The sequence below is a fragment of the Anomaloglossus baeobatrachus genome, chromosome 8 (genome assembly GCF_048569485.1).
Source record: "Anomaloglossus baeobatrachus isolate aAnoBae1 chromosome 8, aAnoBae1.hap1, whole genome shotgun sequence".
Taxonomy (NCBI): Eukaryota; Metazoa; Chordata; class Amphibia; order Anura; family Aromobatidae; genus Anomaloglossus; species Anomaloglossus baeobatrachus.
The window spans coordinates 80,345,336-80,364,038 of NC_134360.1; the positions used below are offsets into that span (position 1 = coordinate 80,345,336).

At 49.6% G+C, this 18,703-nt stretch overlaps 1 protein-coding gene across 2 annotated transcripts in view; it reads right to left on the bottom strand.

The window, feature by feature from the left end:
* LOC142249875 (putative endonuclease 4) overlaps nt 1-18,703 on the bottom strand; it is a 73,705-nt gene that overhangs the window by 21,781 nt on the left and 33,221 nt on the right. The window contains exon 11 of one of the 2 annotated variants that reach the window (XM_075321832.1): nt 6,174-6,303. The exons of the other annotated variant lie outside the window; for it this stretch is intronic. Coding sequence (XP_075177947.1) covers nt 6,174-6,303 — 130 coding nt within the window. The remainder of the gene's footprint in view (nt 1-6,173; nt 6,304-18,703) is intronic. 2 annotated transcript variants of the gene reach the window in all.

The window sequence follows — 18,703 nt, forward strand, 5'->3', positions numbered from 1 at the left end:
ACGCAAAGTCTCAGTGTCCCGTATCAAGTCCTGCGTAGCCACATGCCGCTCTACCAGGGACACTAATTGGTCCAGGGTACTCGGGTCACCCTGTCCTACCCACCGTTGAACGGTGACGGGTAAAGTGCGCACAAAACGATCCACTACTACCCTTTCCACCATTTGCGCCGGGCTCAGAGTGTCAGGCTGCAACCACTTTTTTACAAGATGTAATAAGTCATAGGCCTGGGAGCGTACGGGTTTGGCTTCCTCATAGAACCACCGATTTACCCGCTGAGCCCGTACATAGGTATTCACCCCCAACCGAGCCAGTATTTCGGCTTTCAGGGTCACATAGTCAATGGCGTCCTCGGTACCGAGGTCCAGGTACGCTTTTTGGGGTTCCCCCGTCAGATAGGGCGACAATACCTCAGCCCACTGGGGGGTCGGCAGCTTTTCCCGCTCGGCCACCCGCTCAAACACTGCCAGGAACGCTTCCACATCATCCCCCGGGGTCATCTTTTGCAACGCTTGTCTCACCGCTTTCCGGACGCTGCCGTCGTCACCCGGTCCCGGGGTTGTTGCTGCCGGTCCGGCACGGATTGACTTGGCCAGGAGAACCATCTGTTCTTGGTGCCTTTTTTCCTGCAATTTCAAGGATTGCTGGTGCTGTTGCTGCTGTTGCTCCAACGTCCGGAGCAGGTGGGTATTCACCTGTTGTTGCTGTGCATTAGCCTCTTGTTGTTGTGCATTAGCCTGCTGCTGCTGTGCATTAGCCTGCGCCAAATGCCTTAGTATGTCCTCCATGGCGTCGCTGGGTTTGGGCCGTAGTATAGCTGCTTGAATCCAGGACATGTGCTACCGGATCACCAGAAAAGGAAGTACACCTCACCGGGCTGGCATGCCCGCCGATTCTCCACCATATGTGAGGTAGCGCGGTCGGCTGCGCAGCAGAAGACACGGGATCCAGGCATTAAGTTTCACAGCACACGGTGTTTAATGTCCAAACAAAAATCCACAGCAATATACATGTCTCTCCAGCAGAGACTCAGGGAGTTGTGATCACTCCCTCACACCCGGCACACCTGCCCCTCGTTCCTGTTTCCATTTAACCCTTCCTTCAGCCTGTAGGGAAACAGCATTAACCCTAGAGTGGATTTACTTTCTATCATGGAGTGAGCACAACCGGGGCGAGACATACCGGCCGTCATAGATAACCCCGGTCACAGTCTCACACCCCATAACAGTGTCAGCAGCAGATCCTCGCCCCATGACAGTGTGTCATGACCACATTTTTTGCTTAAAATTTTATTTTCCTATTTTCCTCCTCTAAAATCAGGGTGCATCTTATAGTCCGGTGCGTCTTATAGTCCGAAAAATACGGTAGATACTTGCAGTAATTGAAAAAAAAAAATAAATAAGAATTTAAGTATTTTTTCTACAATTTTTTTTTATTTACTAAATGCTAAAAGTGATTTAATTTGCAGACAAATGTCATATCCCGTGGCTATGATATACAAGGGTCTGATCACAATAGGGTTGGCATGACTCCAATCTCTCCAATATAAAAGATGAAGAAACAGTCCCATGTGAGGGTATGTGCGCACGTTGCTTTTTACCTGCTTTTTACCTGCTTTTTCTTCTGCGCTGTTTAATGCCAAAATGGATGTGTTCTTCTATTCAAGCAAAGTCTATGGGAATTTGGGTTTCTTGTTCACACCATGTTGTTCAAAATGCTGCCTTTTTGTGGCAGAACTTTGGTCAAAAACTCAGCTTTGCAGTGCAAAACCCAAATGGCAAAAACAATTGACATGTTGCTTCTTTGAAAAGCTGAGTTTTTGACCAAAGTTCTGCCACAAAAAGGCAGCATTTTGAACAACATAGTGTGAACAAGAAACCCAAATTCCCATAGACTTTGCTTGAATAGAAGAACACATCCATTTTGGCATTAAACAGCGCAGAAGAAAAAGCAGCAAAAAAAGCAGGTAAAAAGCAGGTAAAAAGCAACGTGCGCACATACCCTAAGTCCTTTTATATAATCACGGTAGGGTTTGTGAGCTTTTCATTAAAGAAAAACAATGAATGTGATCATACCTGCAGATTTATGCCACCGTTCTATTGTTTATTGTGTGCAGAAACTGTCCTGGCGCCAAAAACAGTGTGTCTTCTGGCGGCAGTGAAGGTGGTAATGAATGAAAGCATATTGCAAAATCATTTTACGAGAGGCGAGTCTAAAATTAGTGTTGTCAAAAAATATCCTATTGTTTAAATTAGGTTTTTGTGCTACATATATTTTAAGATTAGAAATTTTCCTATTTTCAGATTGGTGACTATTTTCGATTTATACTTCCTAGTTATTACTGAAGAGTTTTCAGTAGTCTCATTATCATCAGAGGCAGGATTGCAATGACAGGTGACACCTTTAAGCACAGCTAATAACACTGGATCCAGCAATCACAACAGAAGATGTCACAGCTAACTCTGCTCTTCATAGCTTCACAATGACCATTGTACACGCTCATTAGATGCTTTTATTCAAAAGAATGGGACAGAGTCTGCTCATTGCTGCTAATGTACAAGTGAATTTTCTGAAAGAACAGGCAGCATGGGTCTAGAATAGCCCCAATGGTCAATATAAATACTGCAAGATTTAATTTTTATTTATGTTATTTATTTATTTTTATTTATTTATTTTTTATTTTTTTTTTTAAATACTTGGAATATAAAAATTTGATGTAAATAGTAGGTCATTTTCTGATGACACACTGGGGAGGATTCATTCATGCCAATCTAAATGAAGAGCTCCCTTGCCACTTAATGAATTCAGTGTCATGATTCAGGCCGGCTTTTCCCTGCTGTGGCTACACCCAGCTCTGGCCTGGTCATGTCAGGGGTTAACTTCCCTTGCCTCGTTCTGGATCCCAGGATGCTATATCTTGCTTCTCTACCTATGGATCAGTGCCAGTGATATTTCTGCCTTGCAGCTTGTATACTGGCTCTGGTGAGTGTTCCCGATCTGTCCTGCCTCCCTGATACGGAGTCCTGACCTGTACCCTCCCCCGTTCGTCTGTCTGTCCCGGTCCCTGACTTCCCGCTCCTGTCTGTTGTTTGTGTTTCCCTCTGCATACCTGATCTCCCGACTTCCGACTCAGTTCTGTTTTCTGACTTGATATTGATCCTCCCTTTGCAGTGACTCGACTTTCATGGCTAGACCCTGACTGTTTGACTACTCTATTGCCCCCTGGTGGTTCGCCTGTTAACTACCTGCTGAAGTTACTCTGCTGTACTTCAGCTGCCTTTTCGTTAGTTGTTCTTTTTCTCTCCTTCACTACTCTGCTGCCACCTAGTGGTGATTACGCTGTACAACATCTTACTAGCCTTTGTACAGCATGACTTTCAGCACATTTTCTCTGTGGCGTGTGCCTTGCCAGAAATGCTACTACCGTCCCCTCCCCAGCTCTGCCCACTTCGGTGGAGATTAATCAAACTGGGGTGGAAATGCAAAAAGTTGCAAGATTTTGCACAACTCAGTGCTAAACAAAAAATGCTGCAACTTTTCTGAAGTAAAAGCTTTGATGAATCATTCCATTTTCTTAAAAGGTAGAACGTTAAAGGGTTGCTCCCTTTAGTCATCGCCCCTGAGTAGCGCTTGGACTCTGGCGCAGCTGTGGGTGGGTATTGGCTGTACCACTGATAATGTGGCAGCCATCAGTGAGCTCAGTGACTGTGAGAGGCATACCATCTACACGGGCTGTTGAGCTTGTGGATTGGCTGCAGCATTGATGATGTGGCAACCAAGAGTGAGCTCAGCAACTGCAGAAGGCAATCCATCTTCACGGGCCGCTGAGCTTACCAACTGGCTGCATCACTGACAATGTGGCAGCCATTAGTGAGCTCAGTGACTGTGAGAGGCATACCATCTACATGTCCTGTTGAACTCACTAATGGCTGCTGCATCATCAGCACCACAGCCAAATCAGTGAGCTCAACTCAGCGACTGTGAGAGACATACCATCTATACGGGCAGCAAAGCTCCCTGATTGGCTACTGTGCTGACAATGTGAGCTCAGCGAATGCGGGAGTCATTTCATCTACAGTCATGGCCAAAAGTTTTGAGAATGCTACAAATATTAATTTTTACAAAGTCTACTGCTTACGTTTTTCTAATGGCAATTTGTATACACTCCAGAATGTCATAAAGAGTGATCAGCTTAACAGCAATTACTTGCAAAGTCAATATTGTCTAAGAAAATGAACTTCAACCCCCAAAACACATTTCAACATCATTGCATTCCTGCCTTAAAAGGAGCAGCTAACATTGTTTTAGTGATTGTTCCATTAACACAGGTGTGGGTGTTGATGAGGACAGGGCTGGCAATCAATCAGTCATGATTAAGTAAGAATGACACCACTGGACACTTTAAAAGGAGGCTGGTGCTTGGTATCATTGTTTCTCTTCAGTTAACCATGGTTATCTCTAAAGAAACACGTGCAGCTATCATTGCTCTGCACAAAAATGGCCTAACAGGGAAGAGTATCGCAGCTACAAAGATTGCACCTCAGTCAACAATCTATCGCATCATCACGAACTTCAAGGAGAGAGCTTCCATTGTTGCCAAAAAGGCTCCAGGGCGCCCAAGAAGGACCAGCAAACGCCAGGACTGTATCTTAAAACTGTTTCAGCTGCGGGATCGGACTACCAGCAGTGCCGAGCTAGCTCAGCAATGGCAGCAGGCTGGTGTGAGTGCTTCTGCACGCACTGTGAGGCGGAGACTGCTTGAGCATGGCCTGGTTTCAAGGAGGGCAGCAAAGAAGCCACTTCTCTCAGAAAAAAAACATCAGGGACCGACTGATATTCTGCAAAAGGTACAGGGAGTGGACTGCTGAGGACTGGGGTAAAGTCATTTTCTCAGATGAATCCCCTTTTCAATTGTTTGGGACATCTAGAAAACAGCTTATTAGGAGTAGAAGAGGTGAGCGCTACCACCAGTCTTGTCTCATGCCAACTGTTAAGCATCCTGAAACGATTCATGTGTGGGGTTGCTTCTCAGCCAAGGGAATCGGCTCACTCACAGTCTTGCCTAAAAACACAGCCATGAATAAAGAATGGTACCAGAATGTCCTCCAAGAGCAACTTCTCCCAACTGTCCAAGAGCAGTTTGGCGCCCAACAATGCCTTTTCCAGCATGATGGAGCACCTTGCCATAAAGCAAAGGTGATCACTAAATGGCTCATGGAACAAAACAGAGATTTTGGGTCCATGGCCTGGAAACTCCCCAGATCTTAATCCCATTGAGAACTTGTGGGCAATCATCAAGAGACGGGTGGACAAACAAAAACCAACAAATTCTGGCAAAATGCAAGCATTGCTTATGCAAGAATGGACAGCTATCAGTCAGGATTTGGTCCAGAAGTTGATTGAGAGCATGCCAGGGAGAATTGCAGAGGTCCTGAAGAAGGGTCAACACTGCAAATATTGACTTGCTGCATTAACTCATTCTAACTGGCAATATAACCTTTTGGTACTTATAATATGATTGCAATTATATTTCTGTATGTGATGTAAACATCAGACAAACACAATTAAAAACCAGAGGGCAACAGATCATGTGAAAATATAATTTTGGTGTCATTCTCAAAACTTTTGGCCATGACTGTACATGGCCCGCTGAGCTCGCCAATTGGCTGCAGCACTTGTGATGCAGCAGCCATCAGTGAGCTCCGTGACTGTGAGAGACATTCCATCTATATGGACTGTTGATTGGCTGCAGCGCTGACGATGCAACAGCCATCAGTGAGATCAGCAATTGTTGGGGGCATTCCATCTACACCAGCCGTTGAGGTCACTAATTGGCGCTGTTAACGTGATGTCAGCACTATGACAAATACTGGACATTGGATGCAGTGCCAAAAACTCAGTGCTAGACCCAGGGACGGTGAATAGAGCACAGGTTGGTTTTATACCTTGGATCTTTGTCACCTATATAGGTGTAGTGCAGTCAGGGAACGAGATCCCACAAAATTAGAATATATGTTACCATAAAATAAATCATACATATATTACTGAAGCCAATCTTTTAGTTGAGGGAGTCAAATCGACAGTATTTTAAATATTTTAGAAAGTTTCACAACTTAAACAGAGACTATCCTTTATGATAAGAATAAGGAGGATAATGCAGTCAGATGGCACAAACCTGGCCGGAGTCTCCAGGATCATGGGAATCCCATTAAACCGTGGCTCATTCATCACCTCTTTGAATCCCTGTATTCCTATGTGACCTCTACCAATGTTTTCATGGCGATCCAGCCGACATCCAACTTCACCTGAGATTATATCAAACATTACTACAGGAAACACGAACAGAAATTATTATAATACTTATTGGTTTGCCATTAATTGTCAATAAATCACCGTGCCACTGTCACCTAGATTCAGCTTTTTCCCCAGTGGACATATGGATAGTGATAATATTCACTGCACATACAGTGGCGGAAAATAACCGATCAGTAGAAGCTGACTGCTGTTGATTAGACAGGCCGATCGCACTTCCGATGTATAGAGAATGATAGTCATTGTTCTCGGCAGCACATGTCCTGTTTATGCAAGTCAATGTGCTGCCGAGAGCAATACTTTTTAATAGGGATGAGCGAGCGCTACCATGCTTGGGTGCTTGGTACTTGTAATGAGCAGTTGGACGCTGGGCTCGACTCTTGTACTGAGCGCGATGGAAGGTAATGGTGAACTCAAGTGTCGCGGGCGGAGAAGGGGACGCCGCGCTCTCCCACTGCTGCTCGGGTGCGGCTGCTGCGGCCTGCTGCTGCTCGGTGGCTCAAGCGATGAGCCGGATCCCGGGGACTCTAGCGGCGCTCCTCGCCCGTGAGTGAAAAGGGGGGTTGTTGGGTGTGGGGATGGTTTATTGTCCGTGACGCCACCCACGGTTGTGGTGATTTGTTGGCACCACCGCTGCTCTGTATGGGGATCCCGGGAAGGATGGTATGGAGCAGCCAGTTATTGTGTTGCCCCTCCGTGGGTAGGGGTTGGTGATCCCGGGGCCCAGTGATGAGATGGGAGATGCAGGGCTTGGTGGGCGCAGGGACGCGGGGGCAGCGCGGTGCCTTGCGGCACTGTGGTACTCACTCAGCCTGAGACGTTGACACAGTTTTACGGTAAACCACACGGCTGGAAAGACGGTTCCCACGGACGGCTGCACTTGCTCTCCCAGTAGGTAACGGTGATGTCCCTTTGACCTGCACCTAGTGTTTCTGTGTTGGTAGCGATGGGTTCCCACCGGTAACCCGCTCCCCGGCTTGGATATGGGCCGGAGGAGCCCTACTTTGCCCGCAGACGCTGGCCCCGAGGAACTGGTGCCCTGGCGGTGGCGGTGTTCCTCCTTAATGGTTGGACTTTTGCCTTCAGTCGGGACTTGGTTGTTGGGGGATCGACGTCCCCTTCACTGACGGATTTGGCAAATTATGGCGACTCCTAGCCTTGCCGGGGTCCGAGAGGCCCCTGCCCTGGTGCTGACTGTCCTTCGTATTCTGCTCCAGACCGCCTGGCCACTACCCGTCCGCGGTCCTTCCAGCAACCTCCGAGCAGTCCCCCTCCAGACAATCACCGCTGTTGCTGACCTTGCTGACACGGTCCTGCACTTAGCCGGACCAACTTCAGGTCTTTCTACGCTCACTTTTACTCCTTTCTTCTTTGCTCCACTACCACTTCACTTTCACTTAGCTCCTCTACCACTTCCTTCTCCTTTGAACTTCCACTTCTCTCACTGTACTGAAGCTCTTCCCTGAGCTGACTGCTTGGTTCCTCCTGCCTCCAGGGCTGTGTACTCCTCGGTGGGCGGAGCCAACCGCCTGGCCCACCCCCTGGTGTGAACATCAGCCCCTGGAGGAAGGCAACAAGGATTTTAGTAGCTTTGGTGTTCCTAACTGGGATGTAGGGTGTGGTGGTGTGATGACCTGTGACCCCTGGCTTGCCCAGGGCGTCACACAAGCATTTTTCCAAAAGATTTTCTGGATGAATGCTCGAGTTCCTTATTGACTTCTATTATACTAGGTACACGTATTGGGCCTGTCTGAACATCCAACTGATCGTTACGAGTACAGAGCACCCGAGCATGGTAGTATCCGCTCATCACTAGTTACAAATACCGAGCACCGGAGCATGGTAGTGCCCGCTCATCACTAGTTACGAGTACTGAGCACCCGAGTATGGTAGTGCCCGCTCACCACTAGTTACGAGTACTGAGCACCCTAGCATGGTAGTGCCCGCTCATCACTAGTTATGAGTACTGAGCACCCGAGCATGGTAGTGCCCGCTCACCACTAGTTACGAGTACTGAGCACCCGAGCATGGTAGTGCCCGCTCATCACTAGTTACGAGTACCGAGCACCCAAGCATGGTAGTGCTCGCTCATCACTAGTTACAAAAACCGAGCACCCGAGCATGATAGTGCCCGCTCATCACTAGTTACTAGTACCGAGCACCGGAGCATGGTAGTGCTCGCTCATCACTAGTTACGAGTACCGAGCACCGGAGCATGGTAGTGCTCGCTCATCACTAGTTATGAGTACCGAGCAACGGAGCATGGTAGTGCCCGCTCATCACTAGTTACGAGTACCGAGCACCGGAGCATGGTAGTGCTCGCTCATCACTAGTTACGAGTACCGAGCACCGGAGCATGGTAGTGCTCGCTCATCATTAGTTACGAGTACCGAGCACCGGAGCATGGTAGTGCCCGATTATCACTAATTACGAGTACCGAAGCATGGTAGTGCTTGCTCATCACTAGTTACGAGTACCGAGCACCGGAGCATGGTAGTGCTCGCTCATTACTAGTTACGAGTACCGAGCACCGGAGCATGGTAGTGCTCGCTCATTACTAGTTACGAGTACCGAGCACCGGAGCATGGTAGTGCTCGTTCATCACTAGTTACGAGTACCGAGCACCGGAGCATGGTAGTGCTCGCTCATTACTAGTTACGAGTACCGAGCACCGGAGTATGGTAGTGCTCGTTCATCACTAGTTACGAGTACCGAGCACCGGAGCATGGTAGTGCTCGCTCCTCATTACTTTTTAAGCAAGCATTAAATTAAGTTCACAGATGGAAGAGTGATTTTGCTGGTCAATCAGGTAATTAGGAGCCTGTTTATACTGCCTGATTATTAGGAAACAAGAGATCTTAGGAAAGTTTGTTGCTGATAAACAGTATTATTTATATTAGGAACTCGTGCAAAATTACTACTCTTTAGGCCAGGGTCACAATCGGATTTAAAAAAAAAAAATAAATATCGGACTGCACTCATCCCCATGTTATTTAATGATGCAGGTCAGATCTGCGTATCTCTCAGCTCAAATCGGCTGAGGAAAAAATTGCAGCATGCTGTGATTGGCAGCATATATCGGATTACACGCACCCACACAAGTCTATAGGTGCGTGTGAAACAGCAGACTGCACTTGTATGTACTGTAGGGTGTGTGTTCATATACTCACCTACTGCCGTGTTCTCCAGGATCCAGCACTGTTCCCGTCCTCTCCTGGCCCCGATACACCAAGACCAGTGATCTTCATGCAGGTCCTGATGAGGGGGGAGAGTGGAGTGAGAGGATCCTGATTCAATAAGAGGCAAATGAATGCACCCCAATCTCTGCATTCTTTCTCAGAGTTGAGTACAAATGGCTTGAGAACAGCAAAAGTTGTTAAACTTTAGCACAGTCTCAACTTGCGCCAAAATGTTCCAACTTTTCAAAGCTTTTTAGGCCACAATTCAAAAAAGCTTTGATGAATTGGGTCCAAAATATATCGAAAAATTGAAAATGAAGGGAATTTTGTTTACTTACCGTAAATTCCTTTTCTTCTAGCTCCAATTGGGAGACCCAGACAATTGGGTGTATAGCTTATGCCTCCGGAGGCCACACAAAGTATTACACTTAAAAGTGTAAAGCCCCTCCCCTTCTGCCTATACACCCCCCGTGCATCACGGGCTCCTCAGTTTTGGTGCAAAAGCAAGAAGGAGGAAAAATTATAAATTGGTTTAAAGTAAATTCAATCCGAAGGAATATCGGAGAACTGAAACCATTCAACATGAACAACATGTGTACACAAAGAACAACAGCCCGAAGGGAACAGGGGCGGGTGCTGGGTCTCCCAATAGGAGCTAGAAGAAAAGGAATTTACGGTAAGTAAACAAAATTCCCTTATTCTTTGTCGCTCCATTGGGAGACCCAGACAATTGGGACGTCCAAAAGCAGTCCCTGGGTGGGTAAATAATACCTCATAATAGAGCCGTAAAACGGCTCCGTCCTACAGGTGGGCAACCGCCGCCTGAAGGACTCGCCTACCTAGGCTGGCATCTGCCGAAGCATAGGTATGCACCTGATAGTGTTTCGTGAAAGTGTGCAGGCTCGACCAGGTAGCCGCCTGACACACCTGCTGAGCCGTAGCCTGGTGCCGCAAAGCCCAGGACGCCCCCACGGCCCTGGTAGAATGGGCCTTCAGCCCTGAGGGAACCGGAAGCCCCGAAGATCGATAAGCTTCGAGAATTGGTTCCTTGATCCACCGAGCCAGGGTTGATTTGGAAGCTTGTGACCCTTTACGCTGGCCAGCGACAAGGACAAAGAGTGCATCCGAGCGGCGCAGGGGCGCCGTACGAGAAATGTAGAATCTGAGTGCTCTCACCAGATCTAACAAGTGCAAATCCTTTTCACATTGGTGAACTGGATGAGGACAAAAAGAGGGTAAGGAGATATCCTGATTGAGATGAAAGGGGGATACCACCTTAGGGAGAAATTCCGGAACCGGACGCAGAACCACCTTGTCCTGGTGAAACACCAGGAAAGGGGCTTTGCACGACAACGCTGCTAGCTCAGACACTCTCCGAAGTGAAGTGACTGCTACTAGGAAGACCACTTTCTGCGAAAGGCGTGAAAGAGAAATATCCCTCATTGGCTCGAACGGTGGTTTCTGAAGAGCCATCAGCACCCTGTTCAGATCCCAGGGTTCTAACGGACGCTTGTAAGGAGGGACGATGTGACAAACCCCCTGCAGGAACGTGCGTACCTGTGGAAGTCTGGCTAGGCGCTTCTGAAAAAACACAGAGAGCGCAGAGACTTGTCCCTTAAGGGAGCCGAGCGACAAACCCTTTTCCAATCCGGATTGAAGGAAGGACAGAAAAGTGGGCAAGGCAAATGGCCAGGGAGAAAAACCCTGATCAGAGCACCACGACAGGAATATCTTCCACGTCTTGTGGTAGATCTTGGCGGACGTTGGTTTCCTAGCCTGTCTCATAGTGGCAATGACCTCTTGAGATAACCCTGAAGACGCTAGGATCCAGGACTCAATGGCCACACAGTCAGGTTGAGGGCCGCAGAATTCAGATGGAAAAACGGCCCTTGAGACAGCAAGTCTGGTCGGTCTGGTAGTGCCCACGGTTGGCCGACCGTGAGATGCCACAGATCCGGGTACCACGACCTCCTCGGCCAGTCTGGAGCGACGAGGATGGCGCGGCGGCAGTCGGACCTGATCTTGCGTAACACTCTGGGCAACAGTGCCAGAGGAGGAAACACATAGGGGAGTTGAAACTGCGACCAATCCTGAACTAAAGCGTCTGCCGCCAGAGCTCTGTGATCTTGAGACCGTGCCATGAATGTCGGGACCTTGTTGTTGTGCCAGGATGCCATTAGGTCGATGTCCGGCATGCCCCAGCGGCAACAGATCTCCTGAAACACGTCCGGGTGAAGGGACCATTCCCCTGCGTCCATGCCCTGGCGACTGAGAAAGTCTGCTTCCCAGTTTTCTACGCCCGGGATGTGAACTGCGGATATGGTGGAGGCTGTGGCTTCCACCCACAGCAGAATCCGCCGGACTTCCTGGAAGGCTTGCCGACTGCGTGTTCCGCCTTGGTGGTTGATGTATGCCACCGCTGTGGAGTTGTCTGACTGAATTCGGATCTGTTTGCCTTCCAGCCACGGCTGGAACGCCTTTAGGGCAAGATACACTGCCCTTATCTCCAGAACATTGATCTGAAGGGAGGACTCTGTCTGAGTCCAAGTACCCTGAGCCCTGTGGTGGAGAAAGACCGCTCCCCACCCTGACAGGCTTGCGTCCGTCGTGACCACCGCCCAGGATGGGGGCAGGAAGGATTTCCCCTTCGACAGAGAAGTGGGGAGAAGCCACCACTGAAGGGAAGCCTTGGCTGCCCGCGAAAGGGAGACGTTCCTGTCGAGGGATGTCGACTTCCTGTCCCATTTGCGGAGAATGTCCCATTGAAGTGGACGCAGATGAAACTGCGCAAAAGGAACTGCCTCCATTGCTGCTACCATCTTCCCTAGGAAGTGCATGAGGCGCCTCAGGGGGTGTGACTGGCCTTGAAGGAGAGATTGCACCCATGTCTGTAGTGAACGCTGTTTGTCCAGCGGAAGCTTCACTATCGCTGAGAGAGTATGAAACTCCATGCCAAGATATGTCAGTGATTGGGCCGGTGTCAGATTTGACTTTGGAAAATTGATGATCCACCCGAAACTCTGGAGAGTCTCCAGAGCAATGTTCAGGCTGTGTTGGCATGCCCCTTGAGAGGGTGCCTTGACAAGCAGATCGTCTAAGTAAGGGATCACCGAGTGTCCCTGAGAGTGTAGGATTGCCACCACTGTTGCCATGACCTTGGTGAAGACCCGTGGGGCTGTCGCCAGGCCAAGAGGCAGTGCCACGAACTGAAGGTGTTCGTCCCCTATGGCGAAACGCAGGAAGCGCTGATGCTCTGGTGCAATCGGTACGTGGAGATAAGCATCTTTGATGTCGATTGATGCCAGGAAATCTCCTTGGGACATTGAGGCGATGACGGAGCGGAGCGATTCCATCCGGAACCGCCTGGTTTTTACATGCTTGTTGAGCAGTTTTAGGTCCAGAATAGGACGGAAGGATCCGTCCTTTTTCGGCACCACGAACAAGTTGGAGTAAAAACCGTGACCCCGTTGCTGAAGAGGAACAGGGATCACCACTCCTTCCGCCTTCAGAGTGCACACCGCCTGCAGAAGAGCATTGGCTCTCTCGGGGGGCGGAGATGTTCTGAAGAAACGAGTCGGAGGACGAGAGCTGAACTCTATCCTGTAACCTTGAGATAGAATGTCTCTCACCCATCGGTCTTTTACCTGTGGCAGCCAGGCGTCGCAAAAGCGGGAGAGCCTGCCACCGACCGAGGATGCGGTTTGAAGAGGCCGAAAGTCATGAGGAGGCCGCTTTGGGAGCGGTTCCTCCGGCGGTCTTTTTAGGACGTGACTTAGACCGCCATGAATCAGAGTTCCTCTGATCTTTCTGAGGCCTTTTGGACGAGGAGAATTGAGACCTGCCCGCGGTCCGAAAGGACCGAAACCTCGATTGTACCTTCCGTGGTTGAGGTCTGTTTGGTTTGGACTGGGGTAAGGATGAGTCCTTTCCCTTGGATTGTTTAATGATTTCATCCAATCGCTCACCAAACAGGCGGTCGCCAGACAATGGCAAACCGGTTAAGAACTTTTTGGAAGCAGAGTCTGCCTTCCATTCACGTAGCCACATGGCCCTGCGGACTACCACCCAATTGGCGGATGCTACCGCCGTACGGCTCGCAGAGTCCAGGATAGCATTAATGGCGTAGGACGCAAACGCCGACGCCTGAGAGGTTAAGGACACCACTTGCGGAGCAGATGTACGTGTGACTGTATTAATCTGCGCCTGACAAGCTGAGATAGCTTGGAGTGCCCATACGGCTGCGAATGCTGGAGCAAAAGACGCGCCGATAGCTTCATAGATGGATTTCAACCATAGTTCCATCTGTCTGTCAGTGGCATCTTTGAGAGAAGCCCCATCTTCCACTGCAACTATGGATCTAGCCGCCAGTCTGGAGATTGGAGGATCCACCTTAGGACACTGAGTCCAGCCCTTGACAACATCAGGGGGGAAGGGATAACGTGTATCCTTAACGCGCTTGGAAAAACGCTTATCTGGACAATCTCTGTTTTTCTGGACTGCCTCTCTGAAGTCAGAGTGATCCAGAAACGTACTCAATGTACGCTTGGGAAACCTGAAACGGAATTTCTCCTTAGAAGCTGACTCCTCAATTGTAGGAGCTGGGGGAGAAATATCCAACACCTGATTGATGGTCGCTATAAGGTCATTCACTACGGCGTCACCTTCAGGTGTATCTAGGTTGAGAGCGGCTTCAGGATCAGAATCCTGATCTGCTACCTCCGCTTCATCTTCCAGAGAGTCCTCCTGCTGAGACCCCAAACAGTGTGATGAAGTCGAGTGAATTTCCCAGCGAGCCCGCTTAGGCGGCCTGGGACTGCGGTCCGTGTCAGAGACCTCACCCTGGGACCTATGGGTCACCCCAGGAGCACTTTGCTGTTCCAATTGAGGGGGGCCTGGGGTCAAAGATTGAACAGTGCCCGGGGCCTGAATCACCGGTCTGGACTGTAAGGCTTCAAGTATCTTAGCAGACCATTTATCCATACTCTCAGACAGTTTGTCAGCAAAAGCTGCAAACTCCGTCCCTGTCACCTGGACAGTGGTAGCAGGTGGTTCCACCTGGGCCACCAGTAGCAGAGGCTCCGGCTGAGTAAGTGCCACAGGGGCCGAGCATTGCACACAATGAGGGTCAGTGGAACCTGCCGGTAGTATAGCTGCACATGAGGTACAGGTTGCAAAGTACGCCTGTGCTTTGGCACCCTTGCTTTTTGCGGACGACATGCTGTTGTCTCCTCTGAGTACAATCCAGGAGGGTATATAGCCAAAAATCAACAGTGCGACCGTACAGTGCAAATGTATAGCCTATAAGCCTATATATATATATATATATATACACACTTCGGCACTCAGTGGGGCCAGCACCAGAGGTGCTGCTTACCGACCGCTCAGAGCGGTTGTGTGATCACCAGATTCCCTGCCTGGGTCTCCCTGTGTTGTCTCTCCTCTCCAGCGTCCGAAGCGCTGACAGGAATGGCTGCCGGCGTTCTGTGGGGAGGAGGGGACCGTGGGCGTGCCCAAGAAAGTGCGGGAATCTAGTGCCCCAGTGTACTGAGTGAGGGGGGAGGAGGATACTAAAGTATGCTCCAGCCCTCAGCGCTGACGTCCTGTGCAGCGTCCTGCCCTTCCCCTGACTGGCAGGCCTGTGGGCGGGAATATGCGATACTAGGCCGCAAAAGCCGGGGACTAAAGTTATAAGCGCGGCCGGCAATAAGCGCGGCCGCGCGGTAGTCCCCGGCGCACTAACACACCCAGCAGTGCTGCAATGTGTATGGCACAAGCGCTCCATGCGCGGTCCCCACGGGGACACAGAGTACCTCACAGTAGCAGGGCCTTGTCCCTGACGATACCCGGCTCCTATCCAGCAGATTCCCCAGGGGCTGCGGAGGGAGCACGGTCCCCGTGCCTGGAGACCGATTAGGATCCCACTTCACCCAGAGCCCATAAGGGATGGGGAAGGAAAACAGCATGTGGCTCCTGCCTATGTACCCGCAATGGGTACCTCAACCTTAACAACACCGCCGACAAAGTGGGGTGAGAAGGGAGCATGCCGGGAGCCCTGTTATGGGCCCTCTTTTCTTCCATCCGACCTAGTCAGCAGCTGCTGCTGACTAAGCTGTGGAGCTATGCGTGGATGTCAGCCTCCTTCGCACAAAGCATAAAAACTGAGGAGCCCGTGATGCACGGGGGGTGTATAGGCAGAAGGGGAGGGGCTTTACACTTTTAAGTGTAATACTTTGTGTGGCCTCCGGAGGCATAAGCTATACACCCAATTGTCTGGGTCTCCCAATGGAGCGACAAAGAAATTTTATATTAATCTAAAAATTATTGCATCCAGTATAAAATATTTCAGAACCGGATAAAAGATTTTTATTACCTATAATATTAGGCCATGTACTCATTTGTCCCATAGATTTTATTACAGAGTGAATCAAATCACCAGATTTCACAATGTAAGCTGCAATTAAAAACATCTGATGAGGCTGCTAAACTTACTGTGCAAAAAACATCAGAATGGCTGTTTAATGTTGGTTTTAAAATGAGCAATTTATGAGTCCAGCAAAAAAGCTCATGAGTTCAATTGAATTCAACCTTTGCCCACCCACTCAGCCTGACTGACAGCTGCAGCTTGTACTGAGTAATGTGAGATCTCAGCAGGGAGGAGGGACACTGAGGAGCTGTCAGTCAGGATAGGGGAGAAGAGAAAAAGTATAATATTTCAGAAACAATTTAAGTGCCATTTACACGCTGCGACAAGACTAACGGTATATCGTCTGGGTCGCGGTGTTTGTAATGCACATCCGGCGCCGTTAGCGACATCGCAGCGTGAGACAGGCAGGAGCGACCTTAAACGATCGCAAAAAAGACAAAAATCGTTGGTATATGAGAGGTCGTTCATTTACCAAAAATCGTTGTCTCGTACGTAGCGAGGTTGTTCCTCGTTCCTGCGGCATCACACATCGCTATGTGTGACACCGCAGGAGCGATGATCATCTCCTTACCTGCGTCCACCAGCAATGAGGAAGGAAGGAGGTGGGCGGCTTGTTCCGGCCGCTCATCTACGCCCCTCCTCTACTATTGGACGGCCGTTTTGTGACATCGCTGTGACGCCGAACGCCCCTCCCCCTTGAAGGAGGGATTGTTCAGCGGGCACAGCAGCGACGTCGCAGAACAAGTATGTGCGTGTGACGCTGCCGTAGCGATAATGTTCGCAACGGCAGCGATCACCACATATCGCACCAACGACGGGGGCGGGGGCTAACACTCGCGACATCGCTAGCAATCGCTAGCGATGTCGTAGCGTGTAAAGCACCCTTAAGTCACTAAGTGGATTTCCAAACTAAGTACATGTGTCGCCAGGGGTTAAGGAGATACCCAGAACCGGGCCAAGGGGTCGCTTCTGGAAAGGGGATCACGGTGTCGTGACCCGGTCCGTGCTCCCTGGTTCCACAATAAAAAGGGGGGTTATGTTCGTGACGCCACCCGTGGAATGTGATCAGAGATGACCACCGCTGCTGCAGAACCTCCGGGGTGATGGAAGGCAGCTTGAGATGGGACGGCTCCCCACGGGTAGAGCCTTTTCCCCGGGGCAGTGTGTTAGTCTATGGGGGGGGGGAGCAGGACACGAGCACAATAAACAGGCAGACTCACGGTTTTGCAGTTTCTTTGTCCTTTACTGTAGATGGCATTCAGCAGAGTACTGTCCACGGAGTCTGTGAGGGGTTCAGGGCTTCTCCCACCCAGCCGGGCCGTTTTGGCTTCCTTGCCTGCACTGTGTGTCTGTGGCCCCGCTGCTGAGTGAACTATGCAGCTGGCTCTGCTCTGCTCTGCTCCTAGGTACCGACCTGACAGGCAACTCGAGTCCTTCCTAGTATGTTCCTGAACTCTGCGCTTGTTGCTTGTGTCTGTGGTACAGGTGAAAGATCTGGAATCTTCACTTATCTGGTGGTAACTGTGCAGCATGTAACCTGCAGTCTCGGATCCAGCATCCGTTCTGTGTGCTCCACTGGGGATGAGCCCTGCAATGCTCTGTCTCCCAGGAATGTTCCTTTGTGTACGCTTTCTCCTTTCCTCAGACCCTCAGCTAGGCCTGGAATTGGTCAGTGGATCCTGAGGTGAGCTAAAGCCAGCTTCCAACCTCCAGAGATCCTGTCTCCTCAGTGCTCTGCACTGAACTTCCAAACTGAAACTACTTCTGACCATTTCCTCCCCCCCAGCAGAATGTACAGGGAAGCAGCTTGGTCTCCCCCTTCTGGCCAGGAGGTCTTGGTGTTGTGTGTGGGGAGTTAACCCTTTGTGTTGTTACTGTGGCAACCCTGGGGTGCCACATTCCCCCTTAGTGAAGAACAGTACTCCGGGACTGTGAAACAAACAAGTTATGAACAACAATTATATATATATACAGAGTCTCAAAAGGAAAAAGTACAAAAACCTTAAAGCTCAAAAAGAGTCCAAAATGTTCAAAAATATGTAAGTGTTCATACAGTATAGTCTCTGTAGGTACTGGGCTTTTGGTCTTAACGTTGCAATTAAATAAACATTTCAATCAACAAACACTTCTTAAAGGTGTCTCTACTCTGGTCATAAGTGCAGTAGGCCTCACGGCCCTCGGGCCACCAACATGTGATCAAGTTGTAACTCTCCGTGCTGCCACCTTACACCACTCTTCTCTCACCTTTTCTGTACACTAAACTGTTACGGTTTTTCATATAAACATTATAACATATGTACATTTTATATGCAATTCCTCATTAGTCTTTATATCTTGCTGGTATCTGACCCTGAGTACTACGCTGTGACCTGCGTACTGCTGGTGTACTGGGTGTACTTAGCATAATGGTGTGGGTGGAAGTGTACCTATTTGGTGTTTCTGGTACTTGTGAGGATGGTGGACTGACTGTAGGACTGGCAAGCTCACTGGGACCAGGAATCTGTTCTTCCTCTACGGTTTCAACTTCCAGTTCTTCTTGTCTTGAGACTTCTTGTGGTACGAGTTCTGATGCTGGTTCCGCCACTTGAGGGAAGGCGATCATTGGGACTACTACTGCTCCATAGTAATTTGGCCATGTTTTTGGGAAATCTCCTAAGACTGTATGGAATACATCTTCTCCCTTCTTGACAGGTTGTACCTGTACGGGTAAGGTGACTTCTGGTGTCTTCAGGGTTTCAGGACACGGTTTGAGTTGATCTCTTGACACGACAGCTGATGTCCTTCCTTCAT